This window comes from Convolutriloba macropyga, chromosome 12 (genome assembly GCF_964194025.1).
Source record: "Convolutriloba macropyga chromosome 12, txConMacr16.3, whole genome shotgun sequence".
Classification (NCBI taxonomy): domain Eukaryota; kingdom Metazoa; phylum Xenacoelomorpha; order Acoela; family Convolutidae; genus Convolutriloba; species Convolutriloba macropyga.
The window spans coordinates 45,411,440-45,431,408 of record NC_134479.1 but is presented as its reverse complement, the minus strand read 5'-3'; the positions used below and the strand labels follow the sequence as shown (position 1 = coordinate 45,431,408).

Below are 19,969 nucleotides of genomic sequence, written 5' to 3'. Positions count from 1 at the left end.
ATCTATATATTCAATAGTGCTACCACCACTAGTTTCAAGCTTATTTGAACTAAACAATGCCATCATACCATAATTAACTAATCTGATATTAGCATCATTAGCAAATACACCACCAGCATCATTTGATACAACAAACTCTATCTCTAGATATGAATCACGCAAATTTAAGTGATTCTCTTCTCTATTGAGTATGATATTAATGTTAGTATTAACCGTATTCATTGTTGCCAGGTTATTTGGTTTATATTTTATAGTCTTACTTTTATGTATATCATTATTGTAACCATAAGTTGCATCCAAATTAAATTCCATTTTTATTAGATAAAAAATGACAGACAACTTGATTCTATATGAACTACAAAATATACACAAAGCTTTAACTAAAACTAAAGAAGAGCATACACTTAACTTTAAAATGATAAAACCAGCAGAAAAGTTTAACTTTAGTGAACCTATGCTTAATACAACAAAATTAGGTTTAATTAGATTATCTGTTTATAATTCGGTGTTTAATGTGAATAGGAGAAATAATCAATTCTTATATGCTAGTACTGTTATAGAAGATGATGAAGCTTTACCTCGGGCTCCTAGCTCTGACCCTAACCTTAACCCTATCTCTACCTCAAGCCCAAACATTACATCTATAATTAATTATAATTATAAAGGAATCCCGTTGCTATATTCAACTATTACACCGGGAGCATATGAGTTAACTGACATAGCAGAATTAAAAAAAGAAGAAACTGATGGCAATGTTTTAACAGAACCTGATAAGAATACGATGAAATGTTTAATGGAAATAAAACAAGGAGCAATCAGCTTTGATATAGAAAACTCAATAGCCTCATTACTAGGATTTAGAAAAATAATTTATAAAAAAGGTAGATATAAATCTCAGAAAATTATTGATATTATGGGTTTTAGTACTATTAACATTCATTATAATGTGATATCTGGAGCTAAAGATAATGGTAAAGATACAGACATACTATATACTTTTAATCTAACTGAACCACCAGGTTACTTGATAAATATTATACCAACTAATATCTTGTATCAAAATGTAACTAAAGATAGAATAGAATATATAGAATTTCATATTAAAGATGAGCATTGAAGACCTATAGACTTTAATGGTGATGTATTAAGTTTTACTTTACATCTAGTTTAGTCTTTATCTTTATCTTTATCTTTATCTTTATCTTAATCTTAATCTTTGACTTAACTTAAACTAAACTACAAAACTCTCCTATCCCAATTAATTCTTAGTTTACTATTAATATTTTTATTTTTAGTTATATCAATGACAATATAAATATAAGGCTCTTTCCATACCTTATTGCATATATTAGCAAAATCATTATAACTAAGTTCAACATTTTTAAAGAAATCTTGATATATAGATATAAGGACTTTACCTCTCTGTTCAAATAAAATAAATAGAATACAGTTCCCTCTAACACTCTGCCTATCCAGAGAGAACAGGTTTTGATTAAGATATATCATATTACAGTTATTGTGTCTACCTCTACAAAAGTATTCATTAATAACTGGTTCTTTGGCTCTAACATCATCGAATATCATTAGTTTCTTTAAGTCTTTGGGTAGTTTATCAGGAGATGGTAAATCTTTTATATCTTTAATAAATTTAACATCTGCGTTTGGGTTTATTCTTTCTATAACATGGTACTGATCACCAGTAGGTCCAATGATGTATAGCTCATCGAAGTATATACTAGCTAAAATTAGTTTTTTCAATAAGAATGTCTTACCACATTCACTAGGACCAGATATTACACTTCTAAAATTATCTGGGAATGCGGCTTCAGTAATTATATCATCATCATTTAGCCATGAATATAGATCATCATTTGTGTTTATAGAGATATTATTAGTAGGACTATTACTAATGCTATTACTAATGCTATTACTATTGCTATTCCTATTAGATTTACTCCTTTGATATTTTTCATCAAATAGATCTGCGAAGCAGGTTCCCTGATATGTAAAATTATCTCTATCATTATCATTATCATTATCATTATCATTATCATTATCATTATCATTATCAATGACGTTATCCTTATCGTTAACATTATCATTATCATTAACATTATCATTATCATTAACATTATCATTAACATCATCATTATCATTATCATTATCATTAACATTTTCATTATTAGCAAAGCTACTTCGTAGATCGTTAACATCACCTCTACTACAATTCAAACAAGAACACTCATTATACATTCCTGGTTATTTACATTGATTAACTAGAATATTCAAAGCACTTTTAATTCTAAATCCTCTATCAATAAGATAGATCATATATAAACAATAAGCTCCATAATAAGATTCATCATATTGTTGTATTCTCTCATTAGAGCCTAGATCAACATATTGTTCTAAAAATAAAAAAGGTGGAGTATCTACACCAAAACTATCAAAGTAATATACAGGGTCACCATCTCTTCTTATAACTAAAACTCAATGTGTACCATCAGTAGGATGTAGATTTACAATAATGATGAAGTTAAGATCCCCGATACTATGTGGAGTTTGATCTCTCATTACAATCTCAATTGGTGTTAGACTTATATCTTTAGCTATATCTTTTATTCTGCTATCACTCATAGCATTATTATCAATATTAAATTTATTATTGAATTCCTCAAAAGTTAGGATGAACATTTTTATATAATAAATTTATTAAATCTAAGTCTAATTATAAGTCCAAGTCTAAGTCTAAGTCTAAATCTAAATCAAATCTGTATTTATTATATAAAAATGGAAACAGGTAGTGCAGTTTTTATTTTTATTATTATAATTGGAATTTGTTATATAATATATGATTCAAGACCATGTAAATATACAAAACCAGAAGAAAGCTTTGGTGGATTTATGAATAGAAGTCTAGTTAGATTTGAATATGAAAAGTCACCATTACATACTATTGTTTATGGTGGAACTGGAACGGGTAAAACATATTTTATTAGACAATACTTAAAGTTATTCTTAGACCAAAACCAAAACCAAAACGAAGACCAAAAACAAGACCAAAACGAAGACAAAAACCAAAACCAAAACCAAGACCAAAACCAAGACCAAAACAAAGACCAAGACCAAAACCAAGACCAAGCTAAAAATATAGTTATAGTTTGTAAAGATGATAGAGACTGGATAGAACCCGAGTCTAATAAATTTTATACTGGGTTTAATAAATGTGATATAAATATGATCACAAAAAATAATATGTATAAATTTCAAAATTGTGTAATAGTACTTGATGATATGGGTGATAGGTTAAATAAGGATATAGGTTATTATTTTACTGAAGGTAGACATTATAATATTCAAATAATTGTACTGTGTCATAAACCAGCTCAAATAAATAATACAGCAAGAATGAGTTGTGATACTATTTATTTAACAACTTATAATGGACCTGACCTATTTAAAAACTTTAATGAGATATATAAATGTGAACATGACCTCAATGAAATAATTAGTGAATTAAATAGTAACTATTATAAGTGTACAGATGGAATGTCATATGAACTTCGTTATGGTATAATTAAATATAATAAAAAGGAAAATACTTTTATTATTATTAGTAGTAATAGAACAATGATATATGATTCAAGAGTTGGTTTCCTTGATTTAAGAGCTCTTAGTTTAAAAGATGATTTAGAAAGAGAAGATATAAATAAACTTATAGCATATATGAAACCACTAATGATTAATGCAACAGATAGAAATGTTATTAATCATGATAACTATATATTCTATTTAAATAAACTTCTTAAATTAAATAATATTAAATTTCAGAATGATGTTCTAACTAAAGAAATGATTATGGGAAGGGGTATGAAAATTTTATCAACTATTGGTGGAATTATAAGCTCAGGTTTAATTATAATTAGTTATATTTATCCTGATACAATACCAAGAAATGCTGGAACTGTAGCAATGGGAGCAAGCACAATGTTGAGTAGAGTAAATACATTAGTTAATGTTGGATATGGAGAAGAGTTGGAAGGTGAAACACGAAGTAGTTATACTGATCCACGAAATAAAATCTGCGAAGCAGTTTCCCTGATACAAGAGGAATATATAGATCAGTGTAACTGTGACTTCGTCAATGAAGAGATGGGAATTTTGAATAGAAAAGGAGGAAAGTTTTTAAACACACTATATATAAATAATTAAGAATTTAGAGAAGAGATTATAAATTTTGTTAAAGATAAAAAAGAATTAGACCTTGATTTGATCTTAGATAAGAGATGTAAAACTAATACACTCAATACTTTAGGAAATAAATATTTAACAAAGTGTATCACATCTAAAGATAATACTAAAGATTTAATTGAAATCATGGCTAAATATTATCAATGATTAGGTAAATATTATCTGCGAAGCAGTTTCACAGATAATTTTATCTATTAAAAATGCTTTTACAATGTTTAGAGTGTAACTATAAAAGTGGAAACATTGCTGTTTTAAAATATCATTATGAATCATTTCATGAAGATAAAACTGATAAATGTATGTGTGGTAATATAATATTAGGTGGTATTTGTGCTAATGATTTTTCCCAATGGGGTTGTTCTTTAAAAAATGAATCTAGTTCTAGTTCTAGTTCTAACCCTAGTTCTAATTCTACTTCTAATTCTAATTCTAATTCTAGTTCTAACCCTAGTTCTAGTTCTAACCCTATTTCTAACTCTAGTTCTAACCCTAGTTCTAGTTCTAGTTCTAGTTCTGGTTCTGGTTCTAACCCCAGTTCTAGCTCTAGATCTGGTTCTGGTTCTGGTTCTATCTATGACTATAACTCTAACTCAGATCCTAACCCCAACCCTAACCCTAACTTTATCACCAACCCTTACCCTAAACTTATCCCTAACCCTAACCTTAACCCCAGCTCAGAAGTATTAACTAGATGTTGTAATAAGTGTAATTATATAAAACCACTAAATAATTTTGATGAGGGTAAGTATACATGTCGAAGTTGTACTTCAGCTAAAGTTAATTGTCCATATTGTACTTCTGTTGTGAGATATGATGGGATACGGGCTCATGTAAAGAAACAACATCCAGATATAGAATTGACTAGAGGATTTAGTAGAAATATAACTGATCGGTGTATCCGCTTCGCGGATAAAACAATTAATCCTAGTTGGCAAAGTCCTAGAGCTGTAAGTCCTTTAGTTATTAACCAAACAGAGGAAAGTTGTTCATGTAAATACTATAATTTTGTATCATTTTTTATTAATAATGGAATAAATATAGAAAAAATAAAAGAAAATATAAATTTATTGAAAAGTATAGATAATTTGAAATAAAAAGTATGAAAAAATAAAAAAAAATATCAAAAAAGAGGGATTCACTCTTTAAGAGCAAAAAAGAGCGATCTTTTCTACTGGGGATCACTCCGAATAAGAGTGAATCACTCTTAAAGAGTGAAATGTAAATTTTGCTTTGATTTTTTGATTTTTTGTTTTTATTTTGATTTTAATTTTAATTTTTATCAAATTTAGAGCTAATATATAGTAGTGGATAAAATAAGGGATTCAACAAACAGTAAAATTTGGCCCGATTCGACATGCGCGATTAGCGTTAGGAGAAAGGGACAAATTTTACTGGTGGTTGAATCCCTTGTTTTATCCACTACTCCCCAGTAAGTTATGCACCTCCCAGTTACAGAGCACGTGCCATTACATGGTAAAATCTTATTTATGTAAAAATATGGCACATGAATCTGGGGGCTGCAGATAAGATAAACGCACTGAGCAGGGGGGGGGGGTTGGCACAAACGGGAAAGATCTGACTTAATTTAGGCTTTCTACATGCCTCACGTGTGCCAGAATCTCATTTTGGAAGTTGGGTTTGGGCCTGGAAAGTTCAGACGAAGTCACCATAAATCGGTGGTGGAGGGAGCATCTTATGTACTTGCTGGTAAAGAACTGGGTGGAATTGGAATTCCGCACATTCCGTCAAAAGAGTTTGACTATGAAAATCCTGGTAAGAACGTGGGATCTATTCTGTAGTGTTTTTATTCTGTAGTGTTTATTGTTCCGACTCACTCTAGCTGGGGGAGAAACTATATACTCAAACGGTTTTTTTGTTCAGGCAATTTTCGCCGATCGATATATTTATTGTAGAGGGTTGATGAGTGGTATCATTAGAAAGCCCGTCCAGTGTAGAATGTGGAATTCAAAACTTTTTTTTTTATTTTCGTCGTTTGAAGCGAGTTATTATAGTTTAAAATTTTTGTGAATAGTAGACGGAAAGCCGCTGTTTCATTAAAATTTTTGACCTAAATTTTTGTCAATTTTGCTAAAATTCGTTCAAAATTGTTTATAACAATGCTAGTGAGTTTACAAGAATTTATACCTAAAATGTTTTTTTGAATTTCATATTTTCCAAATGGTTATCGAATCTTAAAATTTGACTAATTTTCGTTGTTTCTGATCACATTTTTCCGTAATTTTATGCAATTAGTTGCGAATTTTGCTTAAAAATATGTTAAAAGTGGTAGAGATAGTGTTGTTGGTTTTACCTCCAAATAGAGTGTTTTTCAACTGTTTAATCCAATTTTTTGGCTAAAACTTTTGCTAAATTTGGCAAATTTCGGCTTTTCTTCCATCAAAATTGGCAGGAACTAGGCTTTTGTAGTCCACTTTGTTCACGCATTATGACACCTAAAAACTGCTGAAACAGTTTTCACTGACACCGAAACAGGCTAGTTTTAATTGTGGAGCCGTTTAGAGCGTACTTGAATAAAACGTTTGCCGGTTATTTTCTAATATAGCAATTTATTTATACAAAATGAACCATTTATGTTCCTGATTCTCTAAATTTTAAAACTTAATGCGGTTTTACGTTTTAAGTAATGGTTTTTCTGCATTGATACTACGAGTTTTTGCAAAAAATTTAATATTTTTGGACATTTTCCCAGAACTCAGGTTTTTTAATTTCTTGTCACATTATTAGCAGTTCGAATGCCGTATTCTGGGCATTCAAAATAGAGGCAAAATTGAACAAATTGGTTTTTCTCTGATCATTTTATGTTTTTAACTGCTTCGAAATTCTGGAAAAATGAAAATCTTAGCGTCTTCTTGTGGATGAAAAAAGGAAAATTTTTTCATGACTTTGACGTCAAATGTATAGAAAAAGTATACAGATGTATTTTTCAAATTCACATTTCGCTGTTTTTTGCCTACTTGCTACCTACTCTCAATAAATTGAGGCTGATTATCAAACTATTGGCGATGAGGAAAAGTGGTTGAATATATGGCATCGTTCATTGAATTTATTGCATTTTTTAGTGCATCGCTTATTGTTTTAACGCCCTCGATGCCGGTTTTACATGCAAAAGAACAAGTTGTCTTTTGATTTTAGTCTTTCTTTGACGTTATTTTTGTTATCGAATGCGAAATACTGCATAATTAGAAGTCTTAGCTGATTTCTATGGAAGATCTACTTGCTGATTTCATTAGAAAGCTAAAATTTTTTTGCGACTTTGAAATAGCATTCTATGTATTCTTTTAAATTTGAACTTTGCTGTTTTTTGTCTAGATGTTACCTAGTCTCCTTAACTACAATTTGCGTATCGTATTTTTGATGCTATAGAAAGGCAGAATTGAACACATCTAAGGTTTTTAGTGCAATGCTTATTGTATTTACGCCTTCAATACCAGTTTCATGCAAAACTTTTATTTAGTTTTTGATATTTTATTCTATTTATATATTCTTTTGTAGACGTAAGACATATTCTGATTAATGTCTGATCTCATTGCGTGTTTTGAGAAAAAAAACCATTTTCCGTGCATTCAATTTTCTTTTAGTTTTTTGATGCGTTTGAAATAAATTGTTTTTGGAATAAGGATAAATATTTTTTTAAACTTCTATCTTTCAAAACTTGTTACCCCGTCTCATTGCTCAGCGGTCACTCTATTGGTTTTCAAAGAAAACGCAGTTGATCATGTCCTAAGTTTTAGGAATTAGATTATAGTTTTAACGGTTTCGACGCCGGTTTCCTGCAAAATTTGACGGAATTTTATCTGCCGTCTGACTTTGTCGTTTGTATTTGTAGACGTACGATATATTCTGGAAACTGACAAGTCTCAATGTCTTTTTATTGAGGTATGACTGAAAATAAACTTAATATCAGTTGATATCTAATGCATTTCATTGAATTATTTGTTTTTGAGAAGATAACCTTTTTTAACTTTGTCATTTTTGTTCTGTTTTTGTCTGCTAGTTGATGAGTCTCATCAAAGACCGGTCTTTTATTTTTTTTCTAGCAAAAAACAAGCTAGTTTGTTTAGTTTAGGTTTTGCTTTTTGTTGTTATTTGATTTTTTATTGTTTTTCCTGTCTCGTAATTTTAATAATGAAAATGTATCATCGGGCCACTAATGCGGCTTTTTTCACTTTAATAAGTGATTTGAGTTAGAGGCAGTTTTTTTATTCAGAAATTAATTTTTTTATCTCTTCCTCATTTGGTCGACAAATTAGCCGTACTTGTGGACAGGCTTGGTTGGAATATTATGTGCAAACGCATAGTACTGAGCCTCTTTGTATATATATATATATATATATATATATATATATATATATATATATATATATATATGTATATATATTTATATATATATATATATATACATATATATATATATATATATATATATATATATATACCTAATACTACCATGAATTGCCTAAATACTTCAAATTGTTTTTGTCTGATCCGTCAAAATGTAGCTTTTACTTTAAATTCCAACCGTGGCAAAGGTTTTTGAAAACTTAGTAAACAACATGTTAATGAACCTCTTGGATAAGGATAATTTATTGGATCCTTATCAGTTTGGTTTTAAAAGACGAAAATGAAAAAATTGACGTGGTAATTCATTTGAATAAAATAAAAAAAATACTCAAAAAAATAAAATAAAAACTTTTTGTTTATGTTTGGACCTGAAAAAAAGCATTTCACCCAGTTGATCATGGAATACTTTCATGAGAATCTGAAAAGTTAGGATTATGGATCCCATGCTGAAATTACTGAACTTCACTTTAAAATTTTTCTGGAAATAATCCCAAGTGAACATTTTTGTTGGCGCAATTATCAGAACAGAAAAGGCTTCATAAGCTAAGGTGGAAAAATATGAAACATTATGAACAATGACAACTTGGGTATTAGAATGAAGGCTCGAATGGTCAACAATTATTCTTGTCTGTTTCATTTTTACCTCTTTCAATTACGTACAACTATGACGTAATAATATGCCGAAAGTGTCGAAACTGAAGTTCATTTCGAAAGCGCCGAAATGACAAACAGTAATAGAAATTCTAGCCAAATGTATTTTCAACGCAAAGAAAGTGAAATAAAAATGTTTTGATGCAAATAACTCGCAAAAAAAAATAAAAATTGTAAGTGTTCCATTTCTAATTCAATTATTCAATGAAGACATCAAACAATGAATTTTTCGGCCACGCCGAAGAAGCAATTGCACCATCGAAAAATGGCTTTTTTTCTGATCTATCAAGCTGTAGGTTAATTTTGATAATACCAACTACAGCAAACAGGTTTGAAAACTTAGTAAGCAAAATATTATTCAACCTCTTGGATAAGAAAATCTATTGGATCCTGATCAGTTTGGTTTCTAAAGACAAAAAAGAACAATTGATGAATGTGATAGTTAATTTTGATAATTTACTTTGCCCTTATTTCAGTTAAAGTATTTGATAGCGTTATGATTTGTTCGGGTGGAAAATTGGATTAATTTTGGCACTGCTTTAATTGCCACAGTTATACGTCGGCATAGTTCTATTCCAACAGCATAGTTCTATAAAACAAGTCTGAGAAGTCTTGGCCAAGACTTGGGTAAGTAACACTTGCAAGTTGATTCCCAAGTCAAAACCAACTTTTCAAAAAATTTCGAGTGAAAATTTCGAATTCCATGAAATTTTTCAACGTGCCACGATTTTCGCATTGATTTTTGGCCACTTTCCCGGGGTGTTATAAATTGATGCGGGGGCATACCAAATTGTATATTAGCACCCCGGGGTCTATTCAGCACAAATTGAGGGTATTTCTTTAAAACTAACTCACAGTGGTTGACTCAGAAATATGAATAAAAAGGTGTTGGTCAAGCAAGCCGATAGGCAAGCAGGCCGAAATATGAAAATGAGGTCAAGTAAGCCGAAAAATTTTCGTATACCGTATTTTAAGTTGCCCCCGGCGGGCCGGTGGGCGCCGCGATAACCGGCCCGCTATTTCCGGATTACATCCCACAGCGGATGAGAGGCATGGCCATGGATAGCGGTCTGCTGAGGCCCGTACCCACTAGATGTCTAAAAATTGACGCATTTTTGTTTCTTTGGTGCATTGGAATACATTATGCACTATAATACTACGAGCAGTATTGATTGTAACGGCTGACAATGTATTATTTCTGATAGATTACATAACTATTACATAACTTTCGGCTTGCTTTTCTGTCGGCTTGCTTGCCTATCGGCTTACTTTGCACTCGCCGAATAAAAATGATCTGATTGGTTGAGATCGTTATTAAATGATTAATTAGGGGTTAAATTTTTAGCATTCTTATAATTGGCAGTTATATGTCGGAATAGTTATACGTCATCATAGGACATTAATTTTTTTATTTTAACTGTTTTAGGGAAAGAATTGACGTTTCATTGGTTCAAGCATAACATTATGTGCAAGGGCCAGCCCTGGATATGCAAACCAAAGCCTAGAGCGACCAGAGATGGGTATCATAACCATGGCAATGGAGGCGCAAGGCCAGACAGAAACAACGGAAAGGGTCCCAAAAAGGACAAGAGGGATTTTGAAACGTTGCGTTTTGGAGGTTCGATTCTTGCACCCCGTATTCGAAACTAGTAATTTGAACTCATAAACTGAAAGTTTTTTAAAACAATGTGATGATAAACTTTTCTCTTTTTATCCAATATATTTTTTCATACAAAATTTGTACAATGAGTCTTATTGTCAAGCTGAGGAAATTAAGCTTTCATTTTCAGGAAATATCTAATAGAAAAACCCTTTAATGAACTATGGTAATCCAGTACGGGCTAATTCGTTCTATGTTATTTGAAGAGTTTGAGTTTATGTCGCACTGTTGGTGTACGTGATTTTTTTTCTAACCGTAGAATGATACAAAAAAGTTGACGCAGACATTCTGTGTTTGCCTTACTTTTTTGCATATTTTTTATTTTAAATAAATTCGCGTTGAATTCAAAATTTGTTCTAGTTTTTTGTCATGTTTTTTTTTGAAAATGTTTGCTAGACTAAAAGAATGAAAGATTGTTTGGCGTGAATGAAGTGTAGAAAAAGCAATCGACTTACTGCAGTACTTTTCAATGTCGAACGTTGTTCACGTAATCACATACGCAAATCTTTCATCAAATATGAGAAACGCCAAAGATTGAAAAACGAAATACATTTTACTTAGTACTTAAATGCCGAATACCAAAAGGATAAATGAAAGTCTACAATTTTTGATCTTTACGTTCAATAAAGCCTAGCTTTGCCACTTCTTAGTAGCCGTACAAGGATCATATATGATATCATACAAATCATACGCATCTCCTCGTACGATCCTTGTATGAACGCTAAGAAATCATACATGATCCTTGTCTGATTACCAAGAAATCATATATGAACCTAGTGTGATCATCAGTCATCACACATCTGTTTTTCATATATCTTTTTGTTTCATTTATGTTTTTTTAATTTACATTTGGTACGACATCACCTGTGTGATTCCCTGGCACCACTTGTTGATCCGCCAAAAGACCTTAACGTACAATATGATTTGCGACGTTGGGCACTAAATAAAATAGTAAATTCAACTAGAAACTACATTAAAAAAATTTATATAATCTCAAATTCGTTTTGTGAATGTCTTCAAATTGCGAAATTAATCGTTTAGCGCACACAGAGAATCAAACGTGGACTTACTGCAGTACTTTTCAATGTCGAACGTTGTTCACGTAATCACATACGCAAATCTTTCATCAAATATGAGAAACGCCAAAGATTGAAAAACGAAATACATTTTACTTAGTACTTAAATGCCGAATACCAAAAGGATAAATGAAAGTCTACAATTTTTGATCTTTACGTTCAATAAAGCCTAGCTTTGCCACTTCTTAGTAGCCGTACAAGGATCATATATGATATCATACAAATCATACGCATCTCCTCGTACGATCCTTGTATGAACGCTAAGAAATCATACATGATCCTTGTCTGATTACCAAGAAATCATATATGAACCTAGTGTGATCATCAGTCATCACACATCTGTTTTTCATATATCTTTTTGTTTCATTTATGTTTTTTTAATTTACATTTGGTACGACATCACCTGTGTGATTCCCTGGCACCACTTGTTGATCCGCCAAAAGACCTTAACGTACAATATGATTTGCGACGTTGGGCACTAAATAAAATAGTAAATTCAACTAGAAACTACATTAAAAAAATTTATATAATCTCAAATTCGTTTTGTGAATGTCTTCAAATTGCGAAATTAATCGTTTAGCGCACACAGAGAATCAAACGTGGATTGCGAAGGCGATATAATAATTTAATATGTCCCCTGACTACACTCTACGAGAATTTATGGCACCAGTCAATATTTTATGTGTCAAATATGAATTTGTACAGTTTCCAAGATATTTCCTCAATTTCAATAGAAAATGGAAATTATACAGTTTTCTGGAAACGGACATATTGCATTATCCCTCTATGATTTCTAGGAAATTATATATGATCTTTGTATGACTAGCAAGAGTTCATAAAAAACATATATGACACAGTATGATTACGTCAAATCATATATGACCTAATATGTCTTTTACATGTTTTGTATGACTTTTTACGTGATTTTTTTTCTAACCGTAGAATGACACAAAAAAGTTGACGCAGACACTCTGTGTTTGCCTTTTTTTTCTGCATATTTTTTATTTCAAATTAATTCGCGTTGAATTCAAAATTTGTTCTAGTTTTTTGTCATGTTTTTTTGAAAAAGTTTGCTGGACTAAAAGCATGAAAGATTGTTCGGCGTGAACGAAGTGTTGAAAAAGCAATCGACTTACTGCAGTACTTTTCAATATCAAACGTTGTTCACGTAATCACAAGCGCAAATCTTTCATCAATTATGAGAAACGCCAAAGATTGAAAAACAAAATACACTTTTACATAGTACTTAAATGCCGAATACCAAAAGGATAAATGAAAGTCTACAATTTTTGATCTTTACGTTCAAGAAAGCCTAGCTTTTCCACTTCTTAGTAGCCGTAAAAGGATCATATATGATATCATACAAATCATACGCATCTCCTTGTATGATCCTTGCATGACCGCTAAGAAAATATACATGATCCTTGTCTGATTACCAAGAAATCATATATGAAACTAGTGTGATCATCAGTCATCATACATCTGTTTTTCATATATCTTTTTGTTTAATTTATGTTTTTTTAATTTACATTTGGAACGACATCACCTGTGTGATTCCCTGCACCACTTGGTAATCCGCCAAAAGACCTTAACGTACAAAATGATTTGCGATGTTGGGCACTAAATAAAATAGTAAATTCAACTAGAAACTACATTTAAAAAATTCATATAATCTCAAATTCGTTTTGTGAATGTGTTCAAATTGCAAAATTAATCATTTAGCGCACACAGAGAATCAAACGTCGATAGCAAAAGCGATTTAATATTTTAATATGTCCCCTGACTACACTCTACGAGATTTTATGGCACCAGTCAATATTTTATGTGTCAAATATGAATTTGTACAGTTTCCAAGAAATTTCCTCAACTTCAATAGAAAATTGAAATTATACAGTTTTCTGGTAACGGACATATTGCATTATCCCTCTATGATTTCTAGGAAATTATATATGATCTTTGTATGACTAGCAAGAGTTCATACAAAGCATTTATGACCCAGTATGATTACGTCAAATCATATATGACCTAATATGTCTTTTACATGTTTTGTATGATGAGCACCCGGGTGATTAAAAAATGTTAACTGATGCCACAAAAGTTTTTCAATGTACTCAAATGTTAATCCCCATAATTTAACATCACGTTGGTTTTGATGATCTTAAAACTAGTGAGTATGCGGAGATGATGAATGGCCGTGAGATGTTTGTCATTTTTTTACGCAGAGCTTATTTTGATGTTTTTTGGGATATTGTTTCTCGAAAGTTCAACAATACGGTGAATTGTAGAGCTATTGTTTTAAATTGAGTATTTTCAACATCGGGCAATTTGTCCCGAAACATGAATAATATTTCCTTTTTCTAACGCTTTTTAGCAATTGAAAGCATTGTTATTTTTAATCGTGACAGTCGTTTTAAAGCATTGTAAGGAGTTGTTTTTGTTTATAGTGTATTACAGATTCAATTTTAAAGCCAATTTTTTGGTAGTCTTTTTACATGACGATTGATGAGTGCGAATTGATGTGACAGGCAGATTGAGGTAACTTTGAGTGATGAGTTCCTTCAAAAATTTTGGATCTCTTTCAAATGTTAGTTGGCGAAACAAAAAAATTGATACTGAATAATATTTTGCGGTCGACTCGGTGTTTTTGTGTCGTTATGCTATTTCAAGGAGCAAAGATTTTACCAAATTGAAGCACAAAGATACAAAAAATTGCAATCTTGAGATATTCCGAAATAGATGTGAATACTTTATCATTTCTTCTCACGCACCAAGAAAAACAAATGAGAAAAATGTCCTTACCAAGTTGGAAGAAAAAATGGTCCCACGAGGTGACAATGGCAATTAACTATAAAAATGATCAGTTTCTTTGCAAAAGTAATAAAATTTAGTTAACCAAATTCAAATTTAGTTAACCAGAGCACAATGAATTAGTTTTTTTCTACATAATTTATTGTGATAATATATATATATATATATATATATATATATATATATATAAAATCAATTTTTGGTTATTGACAGCTATATTTTGAAGTAGTTATATTTCATTAGGATCAACAGCAAATTCAACGTCAAAAGACTCAACGTTGAAAGCAAACACTCGAAAGAACGCGAGAAAAATTTTAGTGCGAGAAAAGTGGTAGAGGGATTTATTGGTGAAACATCAAAATGGCTTCTTTTAAAGGCTTTTCCTCTTTTGTTGGCAGCTCAAAGAAGATTTTTGAATTGAGGAAAAAAATCAAATTAAGAATAAACTAAACATAAATTTTTAGTCTCAGAATTTTTTACTCTCAGAATTAGTTTTAACAGATCTTTGAGGAAAAGAAATCAAAACGGTTTTATTTCATCTTTAAAGTTTTATTAAGTGGAAGCAACTTGTCGACTAGATCTTTTTGAAAAGGAAAGAGATCAACACGACTGCTATATTTGGTAAACATTTACGAAGTCATCCAGTCATACATAATGGGAAAGTCATTCAGTCTTTTCTATATTCTGCATCATTTAATTGTTCGATTTATTCCCGATTTTTAATTATTCCCGATATCAACAGCCTAACATCTTGAAACAACTTTGAACAAAACTGGTGTTTAATCTTGGGTGTTGCTCTTGCTTTTTGGTGAATTGCAATAAAAAACAATAACAAGAGGTTGCTCAAAAATTTGAAAGTCTACAAGAGGCATTGAGATTGCGAGTCTTCTCTGTCGTGAAGAGATCTTTAGTTGTACGCGTGGAAGTTTGCTGGCATTAGAAAAAAAATAACTTAAATAAAAAATTTAAAGAAACCAATTTAGCAAAAGAATTTAATAAAAATTTCTTGATTTGCCTATCGTTATTGTTCTGTCAGGTTTCCCTAGTTTGGTTGAGGTTGCCTTATGGATAAAACGTACTTGCCCGTTATTAGAGACGAAATGACCATACTCTACCAATAATATGTCTGAAATGAACTTGGCTCTTAAAACTTTGTCTTCGAATTTTGCTCGGAAGAAAACTTCTTGACTAATACTGGACAGTAAATTGTCTACTCGAAATGAACTTGGCAGTAAATGATGTCATCGAAGCAATTACTAAATTCCTTCTGACAATTATCTCCTCGATGAATTTTTGATTTTGGGCCTTGATTATAGAAAGACTTTGAGTTAAAGTAATTTGTACTGACTTCAGTTCAAGATGAACTCTTTTGGCTACTTGTAAATGCCCTAATTTTTCCGGAACGACGGAACTGATTGACGTATGTCATTCCTGAAACGGTTCTAGAACCAGATACTAAATTGAAGGGACTGTCGATCGAAATTGGGAAAATGAGCAAGAGTTGAAACAGTAGAGAAAGAAAGTAATTAATGAGATAGAAATTAATCAGAAGCAGTATCATATTTCCCAATTGGCAATTGTTAAGACATTAACATATATTTTTTTTAAAAATCAAATTTTTCTAGTTCGTCCATGCCTGGAACGTCATTTATCATTTTAACTACCCATTTCACCGCATAATTGAATATTGCTTTCGACTTTCGGTCGAATGACTTAGTTCGGTTCTGGTTCTAATTAATAACTTTCATTTTGTAAACTGATTGCTTGTCTTTCACTTTTTAGTAAACTTGCTTCTGGAATTGAGAATTAACGACTGTCGACTTCTCTCGCATTAATAATTGAGAAACTGCTCTGGATTGCTTTGCTAGCATTCTTTTCGAAACATTTTGATATATTGTCATGATAAAATTTTGCAGTTTAGAAATATAGACTATATCCAGTTTAAAAATTGATCAGGCGAAAAAGTTGATAATCTCTGACCAGGATTGGGTCCGCGATGCAAGCAAGCTATTGTCCAGCCCGACATAGGTGGCGCACAAACAGGTTTGGAGCCACCCAACTCACTGATCTGAAAAAAAAATATCCAGTCTCGCCTTCCCTCTGGCCAATTGTCTGCTCAACGGTCTTGCCTTAGGTCCTTTTGGTCTGGCCAAAGGCGGCCAAAGTTTTTTGGTCTGGCCTGTAGTGGATAAAGTTGCAACCACAAGAAAAGTCAGATGTCGATGCATGAAGAACTTGACTGACGTCCTGGAAAAAATTGAAACTGATGACTCACAAAATATCTAACCATTGTAAAAGCTGTAAAAAACCCTTTGCCGAGGCGTATAACCTACTGACTAAAAAACTTGTTTCTTTATATATACAAAATTAGTAATTGGTGACCATCATCGTGATTCGAACACAAAACCTTATCCTTTAGGAAAATAAAAACAAACGTGAGTCTGATAAGCAAAGTCAATTGAGGTCCGCAGACTATATGTGCATCACATCCAATATCACAGCAAATAGAGAAGACAATGCAAGTATGGTACACAGTTCACAGAACACAAAGACTTGGAAGGTTGGAAGGTCAAGACAAGGTCAAAAAGACGGAAGACATAACTTTTTTAAAAGACAAAACCCCTGGGAGATTTTTTTTGGTTACAGACGTAGCACACTATTTTTTGGTTGTCGTTAACCTTGGAGGATTCTCATTTATCTCAAGAAGTCTCACCAGCCCTTGAGACTAATCCAAAAATTAAAAATTTTCTTTAAAGGTCCTCAAAAAAACAATTAAAACGTAAGATTTGTCTACTTTGTTTCATTTTTCGCTTTTAGGCAAAATTTTATTCTCAGGTAAAATGCAAACAGTCGTTCAAATACGAAAAATGGCAACAAGAATTTTTTTACTTCAAAAACTTTACATATTTTTTAGTGACCTCACATTTGATGAAACCTATTATTGATGAATCAAACTCACAGTTTTTTTTTGAGAGCGAAAATATTCATTCCTAGAAAAAGAGCAATCAGACGATCATAACAAAAAAAATTTTAAAAAAAACGCTTTTGCGCCAGAAAATTAAAAAAAAACATTGTATAATTGTTTGCTCCTCATTCTCACAAAACCTAAATCTTACAGCCATAGCTGAGTCTCAATTTTGAATTGTTTTTTAGTGAGCACAAAACACAAGAATCATTCTTTGAAACAGAGAAAGCAGTCGTTTAGAAAGATAATTCCATGAAGTATACGTTTTTTGACGCCAGAAAAAACAAATAACCTTTTATCAATTTCTGATTTCTAATTCTGATGAAAACCAATTGAAAAATCCAATCTAATATCTGCAGCAAGTTTCCAGAGTAACTCATTTGCAGCATTTTTATATGCACAGACAGCAAAAAAGCAAAAAAGTAAAGGATACAAATTTTCTGCAGAAGACCCCTCTGTCGAACGTTGCCGTCTGTGAACTCACTTAGCTCATTAGATTCCGGCAATTCCAAAAAAAAAGTTGACCGAAGAAAAATGGTGTAAGAAGTTACCAAATTTTTGGTTCTTTTAATCCTAAAACCGGATTTTTTCATTAGTAGGTCTCAGACGTCATCTGAATCCTTTATGAAAAACACCAACAATTGAAAAAATGACCTTGCCGCAAGATATTGAACCTCATCAGAGCTGACAGAAGTTCTACCATTTTGACAAACCTTTAAAGTGAATAAAAATTACAAAAAATTTGAAAAAAATTAAAACTTTTTTTATGCAGGCCTCTTGAGGTTTATGTAAGTTTGTCACTTTTTTCGGCTGTCCTGTAACATTTGTTGCCTGAAACCACTGCATTTTATTCAATTTTGCTGGCCTTAGTCAAAAGAAATCGAAAAGGCTTACGGAGTAACAGGGTTCAAACTTCTGAAATTACAAAAATTACTCATTGTTAATGTTTACGGTTTAATTTTGTTAATGTTAATGGTTAGGGTTAAGGAAGTATGAGAAAAATCTGCCGATAGTTTTTAAAGGGTAGCGGCAGTTTTTTTAGGTATTGACTGATTTTGGATTTTAAAAAAATTGCCTGACTGGGTGACTTGAGTTCGTGTTTAATCTTGATGAATCTGTAAAATTGTGACACTCCCATCTAAGCTATTAAATTAACAGTTTTAAGTACAGTGAAGTTGTTTAGTTTAACAAAAAGTCCTTTAATTTGACAGAAAAGAAGAATCTAATTGATCCTGTTAGACAAAAGTTGCACAAAGCTTGTCCGCGTAATGATATCACCCGAAATGCAATTAGTTGCGCTCTATTAATGTCCCTTATGGCCGTAATACATAGCATTTAATCGAAAAACCAGTGGTTCCATTTCCAACTAGCTTCCTTTTCCAAGCTTCTGACATTACATAATTTACATAAAGTAATGAGATTGCCAGAAATAATCAAAGCAAAGCAAGTATTTGCGCTTAACAGCAATCAATACTAGCTCTGGCTACTGATATTGGTTGCATTCATTTCGAGACATCATCAAAGGAACTGAAAACCCTTCCCACGCTGTAACACATGCAACTGGTTGCCGACAGCCGTAACAAAGCCTGTCAAATTGTTTGCGGAGAATATCAATTTTTAGCTCTCAGAGCAACTCTCCAACTCGTATTGAACACATAATCCCATCAGAACAAAATGTTGATCGTGTCGGAGCAAAGGAGACCTCAATTACTCCAGCAGTTTATCAACAGATAATTTTCTGGCAGTCGAAAACGTTTTTGTGGTACAACTGCTGTGCAAGTTCCTACTTTTCCCTACCACCAATGCCATCCCAATTACCAAACAAATAGCTTGAGATCAACTCTTTCAAACAATCGAAAATTTGGTCTAATAAATTAAAAAAACCCAGAAAGATATTGCGATTCATTTTCAAGCAACTTCAAAGCTCGCTGCAACTGACCAAACTTCGTGGTCCCACAGACATACCAAAGCAAAAAAAAATCAATCTGGTAACCTCAATGTTGCGCCTCGTAAAATAGGTGTTAAAAACCCACAGGCTAAACTTAGGTTTCGACTTTGCTCCACAATCGAAAAACTGTAAACCGTCAATTAAATTAACACCGTTAAAAACACCAAACAACAAAACAAATGCTCTTCGTTTCCTTGAATGGATCAACAACGTCTGCAGTATGATTCTCCTCGACAATTTAATCTTAG

At 31.8% G+C, this 19,969-nt stretch overlaps 1 protein-coding gene across 1 annotated transcript in view; it reads left to right on the top strand.

Annotated features, from left to right (window-relative positions):
* Window positions 1–11,001, top strand: part of LOC142350622 (uncharacterized) — a 36,060-nt gene extending 25,059 nt beyond the window's left edge. The window contains exons 5-6 of the mRNA XM_075402524.1: window positions 5,841–6,024; window positions 10,691–11,001. Of these exons, the coding sequence (XP_075258639.1) occupies window positions 5,841–6,024; window positions 10,691–10,914 (408 nt within the window). The 3' untranslated portion in view covers window positions 10,915–11,001. The remainder of the gene's footprint in view (window positions 1–5,840; window positions 6,025–10,690) is intronic.
* Window positions 11,002–19,969: the final 8,968 nt, after the last annotated feature.